This window comes from Camellia sinensis, chromosome 3 (genome assembly GCF_055761805.1).
Source record: "Camellia sinensis isolate YWXY chromosome 3, ASM5576180v1, whole genome shotgun sequence".
Taxonomy (NCBI): domain Eukaryota; kingdom Viridiplantae; phylum Streptophyta; class Magnoliopsida; order Ericales; family Theaceae; genus Camellia; species Camellia sinensis.
The window spans coordinates 28,292,543-28,308,716 of record NC_138963.1 but is presented as its reverse complement, the minus strand read 5'-3'; the positions used below and the strand labels follow the sequence as shown (position 1 = coordinate 28,308,716).

General features: G+C 33.1%; 1 protein-coding gene and 1 long non-coding RNA gene across 2 annotated transcripts; both read right to left on the bottom strand.

Moving 5' to 3' along the window:
* Positions 1-7,995: 7,995 nt before the first annotated feature.
* On the bottom strand, positions 7,996-9,387 carry LOC114315257 (F-box/LRR-repeat protein 15). Its single transcript, XM_082917608.1, has 6 exons — positions 9,219-9,387; positions 9,035-9,133; positions 8,851-8,939; positions 8,647-8,746; positions 8,370-8,540; positions 7,996-8,135 (listed from the first exon to the last, which is right to left on the bottom strand). Exons 1-6 carry the CDS (start codon positions 9,324-9,326, stop codon positions 8,127-8,129), a joined length of 576 nt encoding a protein of 191 aa, XP_082773734.1. The 5' UTR covers positions 9,327-9,387; the 3' UTR covers positions 7,996-8,126.
* Positions 9,388-9,389: 2 nt separating this feature from the next.
* On the bottom strand, positions 9,390-12,449 carry LOC114297063 (uncharacterized). Its single transcript, XR_014362986.1, has 6 exons — positions 12,172-12,449; positions 11,790-11,864; positions 11,622-11,696; positions 11,439-11,519; positions 9,944-10,020; positions 9,390-9,822 (listed from the first exon to the last, which is right to left on the bottom strand). It is a non-coding gene; the product is annotated as an uncharacterized LOC114297063 (long non-coding RNA).
* Between the last annotated feature and the right edge of the window lie 3,725 nt (positions 12,450-16,174).

The following is a 16,174-nucleotide window of genomic DNA, read 5'->3' as shown; positions in this document are numbered from 1 at the left end:
CGGGTGAATGAGCTACTACGGTATTCTTATCTTCTTGTTGGCAAGTGATTGGCTTAATCTATTCTTCCGCGTGCTCTCCAACTAAGTTTCATGTTTGGTTGTGTGGTCAAAAATCAATCCCCACAATTAGTAATGTGTGAAGGTTGACCAATGTGAAGTTTTCTATCTTTTCAAGTAAAGAATGGTGTGCTAAAAATTTCATCTTCTTCAATAGGGACACTGGAGGTACTATGTCAAGAGGATTGACTACAAGTTAGGTAATTAAAACGTATATAGATAGTACCATCATCGTATTATTGAATTTGTTGAATATCATTACTATCAGATTGGCATAGGTGAGAATAATTTTCATTGACTGTAACCCAATTATTAGGAAGAGTGACTTCGTTCTAACAAATAGTGGTAGGGACATCAATATTGGTTTCATTAGTACTGCCTTGTATGAGTACGGTTTTATCTTTCGGGCTTTTGACTAAGGCATGAACATTAAGATTAGTTTTAATACATTTATAATAGATACGACAATAGAATGAGCACCACCAAGAATTTTAGTGAATGCACCAGAAATTTGGATATTTAATGTTAAAACTTTTAATAAGTGAGGATCACGAAGACATCCTTTATGAAGACTAGATTCCTTCATTCCCATTAAATTGTCATAATAATTAATAAATCAAGCATCTCTTAAACATAATAAAACAGAAAAATTATGTCCTTGAGTAGTTAATGGCTTGATTGCTACTTGTATTAAACCTATGTGAATAAAATTATGACTAGTAGATAGGTGTTTTTTGATTGATTCTTTACTTAATAACTGACATGTTTCTTGGATTTTTGTTAAAGCATAAACTTGTTGAACAGTTTTGACATATAGATCAATATTAAAAGATGACTTTAAAAAACTAGTTTTATAAATTTCTTTAAGTAATAAAGATTTTAATTTATTAGTATATTTTCTTTTTAATTCAAGATTATATAATTTAATGAATAGTTCAATTAATGAATTTTCTCCTTGTTGTGATTCACTAAGAACATTGACTTGCTTACAGCAAGTATCATTACATCATAATTCAATCTGATCATTATCAGTATTATCATTAGGAGAATAGTAATTAGAAGTATCACTAGAAACGTTAGGATTATCAGATTCATTAGATGAAGTACTAGAAGAGGGAGATTGATCTAGGATGTTGATTAATTTGAATATTTCAAATATTTGACGTCGGTTGTCTTCATTAATTTGTAATTGATTAAGTTTATCCTTTAGTTTTGCTTTGACTTTACATTTATTAGAATAATGACCATTTTTACCACAATTGTACGAGGTAACATCTTGGGTAGATTGGGATTTTTCAGTTTTCTTGTGATATTCCTTTTTATGTTTAGCATAATTGTGACAACCCTCATCACTGATTAGTGCTAATCTATGATTAAGCATGTTAACTAACTGATTGACTGAAATTTTGAATTGATTGATTGAGTGTATTAGTTTAAATGCATGTCTATCTATTTGACTGCTAAATTATTTGTTCGTGTATTATGTTTAAATTGCAGATTGAAGGCCTTATCGGCGGCCGAACTAGAAATTGATTAGTGTTTCATGTTAATTAGAATTTATGTGATTTTATGATATATTTAATTGAAATGTGATTGGGTATGATTAAATTAGATTTGATAATGTTAAAGTACATAAGTTGGACGTATCTGCAAATTTTCCATCTAGTGGATTAATCTAGGCCAACCCCTCTCCACTTCATACACTTTTGATACAACATTTCCTCAGCCATTTTCTTGAGCTTAACTGACTAGAGAGAGTGAGAGAGAGGAAAAAACTTGATTTCAACCAAATTGCTTAGAGACTTAAGAGAAATTGAAGGATTCCGTGCATGTTGAGCTTCTACATTTGAAATTGGAGACTTAAGGTAGAGAATTTACCTTCTTGTTCATATTTTGAGTTACTTCTTGCATGGTTTAGAGGATTGTTGGAGTTTAGAGCCAAGTTATGGCTTAAATTGTTGAGTTGAAGCATGAATCATGCATGCATGTGCATATCTTGAAGTTTAGAGTTGTTTTCATGGAAATTATTGCATGCATGTCCATATTATTGTTATAATCCATGAATTCACCATGTTTTTGGAAGGATTGGCTCATTTGATCTTGTGTTTGAAGCTTTAAGTTCATCTAAGCTCATGCATGTACATATTCTTGCATTTTGAAGTTGATTTTCATGAAATCTTGCATGCAAGTTTACATTCTTGTTCTAGTCCATGAGTTCATCATGGTTTTGAGTTTAATCTTGCTTTGGATAATGTTTTGAGGCATTAGGATTCACTAGAATTCATGCATGTCATATGTTCTTCATGTGCATGAAAACTTCTTTGAAATTGTGTTTAATTGAACTACCTTTAGGTTTTGATTTCTCAAATTGATCTTTGAAACATGTCATATTATGAGTTTACAAGTGTTTTCCAAAAAATTAGCCCAAAAGGATCGAATTTGATGCTTTAAAGTTGAGTTTTGAGCTTGAGATTCAAATCAGGAAATTCCAAATTTTAGACTCACGCTTGAGCGGGGAACTCCACGCTCGAGTGTACACTGAGTTCATGCAGTCCACTCAAGCGGGGAAAGTGATGCTCGAGCAGGAAATGCGTGTATCCAGTACTTTGCATGTGTTTACAGTCCGCTCGAACGGGGGAATGCACGCTCGGGCGAGGACTTGTGTCTCACGCTCGAGCGGAGGTCGAGCGCCCATCGAGCGTGAATTTCACCCATCTAGTACTTTTGCAGTCCGCTCGAGCGGAGTAAGTCACGCTCGAGCGGGGCTCTGTTGTCTGCATATCCACTCGAGCGGAGAAACCCACGCTCGAGCGAGACTTCTATTTTCTGAAAATTCTGAAAGTGTTTTAAAGTGCATCTTCGCATCCTCATTCCATCCTAGGCACTCCTAGGCCTAGTTTAAGGCATCTTAATGAGGATATTGATGTAGAACCACACCGAGACAAATTAAGGATTAAGTTATTATTTCCCAACTGTGTAGCTTAGTGTGTGTTCGTTCTATAACTGTGTAGGGTTGGCATCCAAGGACGCTCTAGCTGCTTATAGCCCAATGCTCTATGAGTAACAATGTTGTAAAGATATATTCAATCATAAATACTTTCTGAATGATCAACTGTACTAGTTTCTGAAATGATATTTCTTACTGAATAAATGCTTGTCCTATTTGCGAACTGTATTCGTGGCATCCATAGCAATTTACTATTACTGTACTGTACTGTTACTGTCACAGAGATCTCTGTCGGTTCCCATGTTTGGAACCACTACTGTTTACTGATATGATGGCCATCAACTGACTGTTCGGTCTGTTAAGACCTACTGTACTGTTTTGCTATTGGATGTACCACATATGACTATTATAGTTTCTGAATGACTGTTATGGCATGAAATATGAGCCACAAACTGAATGACTAATATACTAATAAATGACTGTTTTCAATATTGAAAGAACATTCATTCTTAACCTCTTTACGCATATGTTATTCATTGGGCTTTAGCTTACTGTTTATATATATATGTAGGTGTCCAGGCACCGGACCAGAGCTAGGACCGTTGGATTAAACTCCATTTTTCTCAAGCCAACCAACGTGCCTCACTGCGAGGTTCCATGTGTGTCCAAGCCAAGGCTGCTTCGAGGAGTTTTAGATCCCCCCTTTATGCCTCCGTATTGTATAGACTATATAGACTTGTATTGTACTGTTATGGTAGGGATTTGGTCCCTAACCCGAATGATTGTATATGTATGTATATACTGTTTTGTTCCTGAATGTGAATATGTGTGAAAAGTCTTTTTGCATACAGACTGTCACAGCTCATTGGACATCTTTCATTTACTGTTTTGGCTTCCGCTAGCCCCTGTACTTTGTATTACTGTTTTTACTGTTAAGTAGGCCTTCGGTAATTACGGATTACTGGCTAGTTACGGTACTAAACCCATAGGGGCAGGTTTGGGTCGTAACAATAATACTTATCAGGTGACTTATAAGGTGAATATTCCTTTTGATAGTTAGTATGTGATTTGCGTGAAGGTTTATTTTTATTATGTTTTTGTCGCGACGGTACAATAGGAGGTAATCTGTATTGTTCATAGAAGTTTCCTAATTCATATTTAACTTTATGTTTATCGCGTACAGCTTTTTGACTAAGTTTTAAATCGATACATATTTTTAATCATTCTTTTTGAATAGTACTAATTATATCACCATGGGTTAAATTATCATATTCGATGATAGCCGTAGGTTGACTAAGAACATTTTTAATTTTATGGGTAAAAAGGTTAGGTAAACCATTAATGAATTTTTCTTTCTAAAATGATTTAGTACAATCATCTCGAAGCATGACTCTAGAAGTAAAAACATCTTTATACCATCGAAAATCACTTAATGTAGACCAAGTTAATTACTAAGTTGATCATGGATACGAGAATGAACATTAGTAGAAGTTCCAATAAAATGTTTAATTATGGTAAATATTAAAGTGGAAGTTCCAATAAAGTATTTAATAAAATGTCAAAACCGGAAGAACTGACGATTCAACCAGGAAAATCGGTGACTCGGTACCGGTTTTGGAACGACCCGACAATTGGAAAATATCTTTTATTTTTATTTTTATTTTTATTTTTCTTCTTTTCTTTTTTTTTTCTTTTCTTTTCTTCTTTCTTATATATATTTCAAAATTTTAATTAAAAACTCTTACTTCTAGAGTCTCTTTATCATGAGGAGTCGTCTCATTGGAAACTTGGAGAGATTATGAAAATCTATTGGTATTTATTGGAAAAGATTTTTCAAAGAGAACCTACAAAATTCTATGTGTGATTCAATCAAATTATTTAAATCATATTAATTGGAGGGAGTTAAAAATTTTATTTTTCTCCAAAATTAAATCTAGTATTCAATCAATTTGTTTAGAGAGAATGTTAAAAAAATTTAATTTCTTTAAAACGGTGACTTTTTCTTATCAATTATGACTTTATTAAATATTATTAATAAATACTATGTAACAATTTTTATTTTTATTTGAGTATATATATATATATATTTTTATAATTTATAATTATATAATATTAATTATGATATCACGGTTTGACTGGTTTGACCTGACGGTCGAACCGGTAACCCATCCACGCGCTCTCTTTTTCGATTCGTTCACTAATTTGATTTTCAAAACATTGATTATGATAATAAGCTATATGCCCAGGACATTATGTTTAATAATTAATAACATAATTTTTTTTCACTAATGTGTAATAACTTTGAAAAACAAATTAATATGAATAATAATTTCTCCTTTAAAATGTTTAAAAAAAAGATAGGCCCGTACGGGGACCTAGGGCCTAGCGCCTAGCGCCCAGCCATCACCTCTGTCTCTCTCTCTCTCCTCTGATTTTGCTCTCCAACAAACAATTAGGACGTGACTTTTTTAATAAAAACTTAACTAATAATGCACGTAACTAGCTACAGCTAAGCGCATTAGAGCAAAAATAAAATTGTTGGTTTGCTATTGGGCCTATTAGTACGCTAATAGACCTATTGGGTGCTCATTGGAGATGCTCTTTTATAGATAATGAGATAGAGCAGGCCCATCAATGTCACGAGAAAAATTGTGAAAAATATATTTCACTAACTTATACACATATATATATATATATATATTATATTTCACTAACTCATATATATATATATATATATATATATATTTTGTGTGTCGGCATTCACCAACATTTCAGTGTGATACTAACAAAATTATTTTCCGAATTAAAAGCTTATAAAAAATAATGTTGAGATTTGTGTTGGACATAATCTCCTTAAAGTAAATTTAGCCTTCGTTGTAGTGCTTCGAGTTTTACCGACATCTACTTCCCAGAATGCAACGACTAACACTTAAATTTGCGGCATTACAAATTTAAGTCTAACGAACCAAAACTCTATTGTTACTCTCTCTTTTTCTTCCTAAAATAAAATGCAAAACAGATGTAGAGATTGGAGGATGAAACGAGAAAGAAGGAACAAGAAAAGCTCTCCAAAAATTCAATGATCAGATTTGCTGGAAAGCAGGCTATTTATGGGAAACTAAGAGGCATTTCTGAGTAGGTACCAAATAGATTTATGGGAAACTAAGAGGCATTTCTGAGTAGGTACCAAATAGAAAAATTTGTTCAGACCAAGAACAGATCTGTTCGGGTGTGGACCTTCTGAACCTGTTTGGGTGAAGAAAAAATTCTGAACTAATTTATTTTGAATTTTGAAACCAAAATTAAGCCCAACCTCACACCCGCGCCCGGCCGGACGGCGTCGGCGCACGCGTGGTTTTAATTTTGGGTCTAATGGGTCTGGCCCACTTCAACCATAACCTCACCCTTTCACAAACTTGGGTACCCTTTGGGGCCCTTCCTAAATATTTCAAGCTAAGGTATATAAACCCATTCAAAACCTCAAGCCTTCCAATGTGGGACTAGCACATTTTACAAATGTATAGGAAACCAACCAAGAAACTAGTTCCATGTATCCGAAAATGCGCATTGAATTCTCATTCATCCGGAAATTGTTTTGAGCAACCAAATACGCGAATTTATTCACTACGCGGTATTAAACATGAACCCAATTAGAAACGTTAAAAATAACTTTTGAGTCCCACCTTAATTAATGCTCAAAGTTAGCAAAAAATAAGGTTATACAAAAGTCATTTTCCAACAGATTTTGTTTACTTGTCAGTCCTAACTTAGTTGAAATTGATTAGCTTTGCCATAATATTTTGTGCACTTGCTTTTTTTAATTATTATTTATTATAGTATTTTTATTTGTACTTTGATTTTCATCCATAAAATCTATTTTATGCTGATAATTTTTTTTTGCTATAGATAACTTCGTGTAGATAAAAATTAAAAATTGAAAATTTCAATTAAAATAGTAAAAATCAATTGTTTCAATTTGTGTCTCCAATTTCACGGAGGCAGATGAAAATTGCTCGACTTGCTCAAAATTTAGTGCTCTATATGAGGTATTTGTAGACTTTAAATTCTTTTTCTCTGTTTGGCAAGTTGGGTTGGGGTTTTTTTGGTTATTTTAGTCACAAAAGATAAAATATGTTATTTTAGCCACAAAAAATAAAATATCACATCCAATCCATAATCATTACATTCTTCTCTCACAAAAAAAGTCAAAAAACCAAAAAGTCCATCTCAAACTAAGCTTTTTAACCCAGGCTAAAATAGTTAAAAAAATCAAAAAACCAAAAAGTCAAAAAGCCAATCCACTTTCCAAACCAAGCCTTTGTAGGTTTCGAATGAAGTTTGCATGGTTTGCATTGATCCTGTTTTGTATTACTTATAAATAATATATTTATTTCCTTTAAAAAGTTGACTTGATGGTGTTTGTTTGCAATTTTGAATTATAATTTATTTAACTAAAAAAAAATGAGATTTTTTTTAAGTTACAAATTTAAAACTCTTTAATACATATGGACAAAGAGCCCCATTTTCACTACTAAAAAAAACACTTTTTGCGACTGTCACATGTCGTCGCAAATAATAAAAATACAGTCGCAAAAGACTTTTTGCGACGGTCTATGCGACCGCACATGAGGGACGCAAATGTGGGGGTGGCAAATACTTTTTGCGACGGCAAAACAACGGTCGCAAATAATTTGCGACTGCCCAAACTACTTTTTGCGACAGCCATTTTGCCGTCACAAAAAAATTTAAAAAATTAAAAGCACTTTTAGCGACCATAGTTTCACTGTCGCAAATAATTATTTATTAAAAAAAAATCATATATGGATTTGCTACAACAAAAAAATCAATTACAACCACCAAACAATTTTTTGGAAATGAAAATAACAAAATTAACAAATTAACTAAATTTATAATATCCATTAACCATCCTTAAATACACTGTACTAAAAAATTCAAGTCTTCAAAAAAAAAAAAAAAAAAGAGCAACATAATATTTTTTGCAGATATGCTTACATAGTACATCTACATCCACAACCTTTTTGCACAATGTTCACTGTTCTTGGAAACAGAAAAAATGAATATGTGACACATGTCATAAGACGTTAACTCCAACAAAATTTCCTCAAAGTGGCTGCTTAATTGTTTACCAAAAAAAAAAGTTCCATTAAGAAACAAAAACAATTACATTTCATAAATTAGAAATGAAAACTTAAGACGAGAATGAAAGGAAAGAAAACAGTCACAGCAAGATATGAAAACCCAACAAATCATATAAAGCTACGTCCTCAATTGAACATGCAAAGCACAAGTGACTTCAACTAAACTACAGAAACAGCAAAATGCAAAGAACTATGTTCACACACACCTTGCAGTTATCAAGAACTAATGATTTTAGCATAGGGCATCCACCACCATCACTGAAAACTTCACAGATAGAATTTGTTAGAGATTCACAATCTGCAAGGTCCACTTCTTGCAAACATTGGCATTGAAATCCCAAAGTTGTCAAGCTTTCTTGCTTTTGCAGCACTAATTTCTGCATAAACATAAAACCAACCATACCTTCAGGATTCATACCTCTCTGAAAACAAAGGACAATATGGAGAAAAAGAAAATAATAAACAATTTAATGAAAGACATACTTGTAGTGAATTTGATGTGATGTTAATTCGCAAGAGAGAAGGGCAATTTGACACTGCAATAGATGACAGCATGATACTTCGTAAATTTAAATCAACAAACCTGCAGGCATTATAATAACATGAGTTACTGTCCACAACAGTGTACCAAAAATTTAACTCAACAGTTCCCCTGCCACAATATGAGGTTAGAGCAGCAAAATATACTTGCGACAATGGACGAGTCTTATATTCTGCAGGCGTGGAAGATCCAACGACACTGCTGCCAATAAGCTGCAATTGTCAAGCTCCAAGACCTACATCGCAACAAAATTTTGATTTCATTTACTATTCACACATTGAATAACGCCTGGGCAATGCTAACTTATGAGACAATTAAGAGGCTTCAAACCTCCAACATGTAACTATGAGATATTGCCGCCATTGAAGCTGAAGTTATGCCCTCACAGCTGTGAAGCTTGAGAACTGTCAACATTGGTAGTCTCACAGACTTCAACAAAAGCAACAAATCGTGTCAACTTAAGGCATATCCAAACATAACCAGCACAGGAATAGTCAAAAGTAAGATCACTGACCTCAAGAGAGATGTTTGGGCAGTATGACGCATTAAGAACATGGAGATTACCACAAGTAAGGGCTATTTCACGTAGCGTTTCATCACTCACACATGAACAATTTGACATATCCAAAGACTCTAAAAGTGGGCATGATGTTGCTGCTGAACCAATTGCAGCATCTGAAAACTTCAAACCTCTTGGTAGATTGATAATCAAAGAGAGTATATTTTTTTCACCATAACAATCATGTGTAGTTGGACATTTAACTTCAAATGTATCTCTAAGTACATATGCCTATTAAAGTTCAACTAGAATAAAAGAAAAGAAAAGAAAAAAAGAAGCTGCTATGGATTCAAAAGGTTCCTCACACTTAATTGCATTATAATTTCAATAATCTAAGTATAGCTATATGTCATTTGAAATTAAATTTGAATAAAAATAGAAACAGTAAACTCATCATGAACTATGGAGCCCATGATTTATGAAAATGACAGTTTTGGTTTTTGGGGGATTGAATTGAACAAAGGGGAAGATAAGTTATCATCTCCTGATAGACACATTCATCTTTCTCAGTCAACTGAACAATGACATCAAGCACAAGAACTTTCCCATATGTTGAGGACTGCAAATAAAAGAACCAGTATCAGCAGGAAATTCATAAATAAGACAATAAATGGCAGAAAAACAGAAAGCAAGTCATCACTACAAAGACAATCTACTACTAGGAGATGAAAATGCTGAACCTCAAAAACCAGGATTTCTTGGTACTCTGATTTATCCTTGCACAAAATCTTCTCTACTTTCATTGAGTGTGCTTCTCCTACAAGTGAAAACTCAAACTGACTTAACCATGGCTGTCGAATAATAAATCCGGAAAAACACTAACAATAAAAAGGGACAATTTTAATTTTTTTTTTCTTCATTTAGAAGGAACACCAGAACACTCAACTCAAGCCCTTTAATATAAGTATAGGTAATTATGAACAATCAAAATTTCAATTACAATTTATCATATTGCAAGCATGCCTTACATTACATCTAATAAAAAAGTACATTCCAGCATGACTCTTTGCCCTCAAGGATATATTGATGAATGAATTATAAGTTTTCTGGCCTCTAATATGTTCCAAAGCTAAAATGATTTATATAGGTGAGATAAAAAAATGCAACAAAAAAAACATATACCTGATAAAAAAATGCAACAAAAAAGATTTTTGAAAAAAAAAAGATTTCGTCATCAATAAAGATTTTCTTTGCTGCTCAAAAAAAAAAAAAAGATGACTGCCAACAGTTTGGGTTTGCTTTGCAGCACATGTTGCATACTGCATGGGAAACAAATCCAGATAAAGACCTAACAAAATTATAAAAATAAAATGAAACACATGTATTAATTTCATGAAAATGTTGCACTATAATTTCATGACCCGTCCCAACTTTGTTATCCATGTTCTATATAAAGGGCTTGGCCATAAGCAGGTTATAGAAAGATATACAGTATGTTGAATACAAAACATATAAACTAATGCTCGTCCAGAAAAGGCATAAAACATAAACTCAAGCATCCCTAACTCATCAAATTTGGGGTTTGCAGCAAACTGTAAGCCAGCTATGCTTCACACACAAAACTAATATAAGTTTGAGATGATGAAAATCACTGGTGAAGTCAAGTTGCTCACAATGTATGAGCATAGAAATCAACTAGAAACATTGAATTTGCAGATAGCACATGCACACACACAACAATGATGGGTTGCTAATTTCTGACCTAGAATTGACCATATAATACCTGTAAAGATACTATCTTAGGGAAAACTAGGCCCACATTTGGCAGTGTGAAGAAACTTCATGACACCATATGGCGTTTCATTACTGAGCCCAACATATTTGATATAATAAAACATCTTCGACTACATTAGGAAAATTAGAAATGATTAAATATAGATCTAATAAAACATCTTCGACTATATTTAATCTCATGATTAAATATAGATGATGGATCTGAAATCTCAGACTAATCTCATTGATGCAGTAGGCCTCCTATATAACTTGACCACAAATAATGCCAAGCTAAAGAGGGCAAAAAATAGTAAAAAAGTGTACCAAATTATAATTAATTTGCATCTGATCAATTATGAGATCTCCCAAAACAAGATGCTTTTACTCAAAGCCAGCAATACTTCCAGGACAGGAAAAGTGAAAATAGATTAGTCAAAATACACTGACAAGAAAGTGGCAAACCTCAACCAAGGTAGTGCAGATTGAGGAACCCATCCAACAGTAAAGAGAGATCCTGCCAATTAGCTCTGCACGTTCTTTGTTCTAAATATAATCAACAAAGTACCCAAGCTCCATCTTGTGAGTATTCCTCTTTGAAATCAGTGAAGAAAATGAGACTGTATAAGGAGAAAGTTCATTCCATACCTTATAAATGCCTGTCCTACTGAGCTAGACAATTTGATCCAGAAACAAGAAAGTAGACAACAGTGCATTTTTGGACTGAGAAAAAAGCAAAGTGGTAAGAAAATGACAAAAGAGTAAATCATGTGTAAATTAATTAGAAAAACATTCAGTCAGCAAACCATTTTGTACCTTTCCCAGCAAAACAAGGGGAAGGGGTGCTACAGGAGAAGTTGGACTAATGAGCGCGTGCAGATCATTGACAAACTGCATAAATAACAAACCTAAGATAAGCCCAAGAATAAAAGTGCCATACAGATATGAATTCAAATCAGAATTATTTTTTTCCCTACTGATTTTCCCAGAAAATTCTTCATCTAACCTTTTGAGGTCAGCTGTCATTTCACAGCATGAATAACAAAACAGTTACCATTATACACCAAATAAATGGACATTAAGCAAGAATAAATATAGAAAAAAAAATTCTCCACAATTTAAAGGTACTTAACTACGAGACCAGAGAAGATGAGTGAAAAAGACAATTTTATTACCAAAAGATGAAATTAAGCCTGACCTTGAAAAGACGGAACACTTTCCGTGCCAAGCTAGTTGATTTGTCAACATTTTGGGCTGTGCCAGGCTCCCGGTTACTCAAGTATTTTGAACCATATTGTATTGCCCTGCATATCTTGTCCCTGGCTTCGGCTTTGTTCAAATACAGAACCGCAAGGCCAAGCTCTGCTCTAGCTACGTCCAATGTACTCATTTTTTTCTTATCGTATCTGCAAAGTCAAGGTACATTCTTATTTAACTCCAGAAATCCAAAGAAGTAAACAACCAACAGACAAACCATGCAAATTTCACATTGAAACAACTAAGCAGGGAGATGTAAAAAAAAGAGACATCAATGGAATGGCCAAAAACCTAATAGCCTAAATTGAAGGATACATATGCTGAGGCAATGTGTACTTTTCAAGAGATTGATTAAGAAGGCAAATGAGAAAGAGATGATGATGATCCTATTATTACCTCTAATGAAAGATTCAGCAGTGTTAGTTAACTCTCATCAAAGACCTCGTGCAAAACGAGTGAGAAAGAAAAATCCACGAAACATCAGTCAACAAACCCTCAGCTATTATTCCATCTTCTATTGATCTATAACACACTCAAAAATCCCCAAATTTGTCAAATTAAAATCAACAGTGACTCAATGCTTAACACAAAAACACACACGCACATATATATATATATATATATATATATATATATACACATTTCGAGAGTAGAGATTTGAAGCAAAATTGCAAACCAAAGAAATATGAGATTGTCGGAGTCGAAGAGTTCAAGATCTTGAGGAAGTTGAGGACGTCTACTTCGATTCTTGCTCGGACCTCAACAGAATAAATTCAATTTCAAACATTGATATTCACAACACATACATAATATATAGAGGTACATATACATGTGTAGTAGAGGTGCTAATTTGAGAAGATCAAAGGAGAGAGAGCACGAGATTGAGAGAAAGAGAGAAAGCGAGATTGAGGGGGAGACAGAGAGGGAGAGAGAGAGAGAGATTCATACCAGTCGTATTACTGTGAGACCGATAGAGAGAGAGAGAGCGAGAGAAAGAGAACAATCGGTGTCTGTGGAGGGGCTAGGGCAAGTATAAAGAAAAGGGGAAAATAAATAGAAGAAAATAAAGGGGTAAATTGATTATTTGCGACGGCTAATCAGATGGTCGCAAATTATATAGTAGCAAAAGGTCAGTTTTCTAGTAGTGTTTGTTTGTAATAATAACTTTTGAGAGTATTTTGGTTATTTGCACAAAATAAAAATAAAAATAAAAAGGCTTCGTTTGGAAATATATTATTTTAGTAATTTTTTTATTTTTTGACTAAAATATAAGATAAAAAAATTAATATGTTTGGAATGACTTTTTGATTTTTTATGAAAAAATGTATAAAAAATAGAGAAAAAAATGAAATCTTTAACTTTTTTGTATAGGGTATAGGCTTTTTAATTTTTTTAATAATTTTTTGACTTTTAGGCTAAAAATATTGCATGCCAAACCGAGGCATAAATATGTTCAATTTTTTTTTACAAATTATTAAGAACAGCACCAAACAAATTTATAACTTATTTTAAGTTTTTTATGTTAATAATCTAAAATGTTATAATCATAAAAAGTTAATTTATAAATAATATCAAATACGCCTATTAAAAAAAAGAAAGAAAAACACCTAACATCCAACACACATGTCCTAATTATCTTTTTTGTTCCTTTGAGAGACCAATAAGTACACTTCCATCAATTCAGTACCAATCACGTTAATTGGTTGATTTGTATTAAAATATTATATAAATTAATTTTTTTATATTTTTAATTTGAGAATAGTGATAAATTTTTAATTTTTTTAATAATTTTTTAATTTTTAAAATTTTTTTTAAGATGTCAAACCAAGCCTAACTATTGTTGGAAGGAAAATGACTGGTAGCTCGAAAGTGAAGGGTCGAATGGGTCGAAAATATTCTCTTACCGGTAAGAGAATACAAAAAAAAGCCTAAAACGACGTCGTTTTGAGATTTCGAGCCATTCGACCCTATGATATTTTGAGCTACCAATCGGAGTTGTTGTTGGAAATAACACCAAAGGATATTCAATGAGAAACAATGGATTATGAGCTTAAAGTTTTGGGCAACATGGTTCCCATTTTTAAGGCTCTTAATATAAATGCTATTTTTTAATTTTCTTCCTTTCACCCAAAACCCACTTTTAACCAAAGGCACTCTTCATGTTATATTTAGATCACCAAGGTATAAATTCTTACAAGATTCTCCAAGTATTTCTCGAGTATTTTTTTTTTAACCAATCACTTCACAAAAAAAAATTCATTTATTTTATAATTTTTTTCTCAATACAATACGTTTTGAGTCCCATTCTCCTCATTCTACTATGTTCCATTCTTCAAATTTCAAAAAATATCAATATAATTTATTCTAAAATAAAAATTAACAGGAGAGATATTTAAGCATTCTCATTAATCTTTTTTCATTTATTCACGTCAAATTCTAAAGATTTTATAACATTTTAAAAATCTTCCATAAATCTATCGTTTACTTTAAATAGAAAAATTCGATAAAACCAAAACCGTAATATGTACTTGATTTCAATTCCTCAACTAACAAACACTACAAGAAATCGCACCTTTGGCGACTAAACAAATTTTAGTTGCTGAAAGTACACTTTTTGACGACTAAAATTTAAATTTGTCGGCGTTGGTTCAAGATATCGCTACTAAAATATTTTAGTCAGTAAATATTACTTATTGGTGACTAAATTTAAATTTAGTTGGTAAAAATTTCACTTTCAGCGACTAAAAATTTGATTGGTCGCTGTTAGTCCAAATTTTAGGCCCCAAAAAATAAATTAATCTGCAATATTGGTTTTTCCCAACTAAAATTAAAGTTAGTCGCCAAATAGTACTTTTGGCGACTAATATTTTCGTCACTGTTTTGTAATCTTTTGGCTACAAAAAAATTTAGCCAGCAGATCTATTCCTTTGTCGACTAATATGGAAATTAGTCGCTAAATGTTCAATTTTCAACCCTTCCGTGTGCACTCATCTCTCTGTTATACAACATCACACTTTGTAACACACCGTCCTTCACCAAACCTCGCAAAAACCATCCCCCTCATCATAGCCCACCGTACGGTTGACATTACGACGGCCACCGCCCCCTGCACAAATCACCACCGTCACAACTCACCACCGTCATAGCCACACATCGCAGGTACCTCTTTCTCTCTCTCTCTCTCTCTCTCTCTCTCTCTCTCTCTCTGTGTGTCTCGCACTCTCGCTCTCGTTCTTGCTTACGGTCTGTCCGTGCGTCTCTCCCTCTGTCACTTGAGCTCTCTCACACAGTCTCTCTCTCTCTCTCTCTCTCTCTCTCTCTCTCTCTCTCTCTCTCTCTCTTCTGTATTCTGCTTCCCCCTCTTCTGACATTGTTGGTTTAGGGTTTATTCAAATTTGAATGTATGTGCCTTTAATTTATTAAAAATTTGAAAGATGATGTTTAATATATATGTGTGTGTGTGTATAATGATTTGTACACATATTGTAGGCGTCTCTCTCTCTCTCTCTCTCTCTCTCTCTCTCTCTCTCTATTACCCTTGCTCTGTTTCTCCCTATTCTCACATTGTTACTTTAGGGTTTATTCAAAATGAAGTGTTTGGGGCTGTCATTTATGATAAATTTCAAACATGATGTGTAATTTATGATAAAATTTAGTGTTTGGGGCTATAATTTACCAAGAAAATTAAGTGAAAATATGGAAAGAAACTAAAAATCCAACATTACATGCCGATTATCTAGTTGCTTCCTACAAATATGGGTGAATTTCGTTTTAGATTCCTTTGGCTACCAAGAAAACTGAGGGAAAAAATAGAAAAACACTAAACAAATCCAACATTACATACTACTTTCTAGTAGTTTCCTACAGATATAGGTGAATTTTTTTTTTATCCTTATATTTTCTAGAACCAGCGAGACAAAATGATTATGAAGAATTTGTCCTTT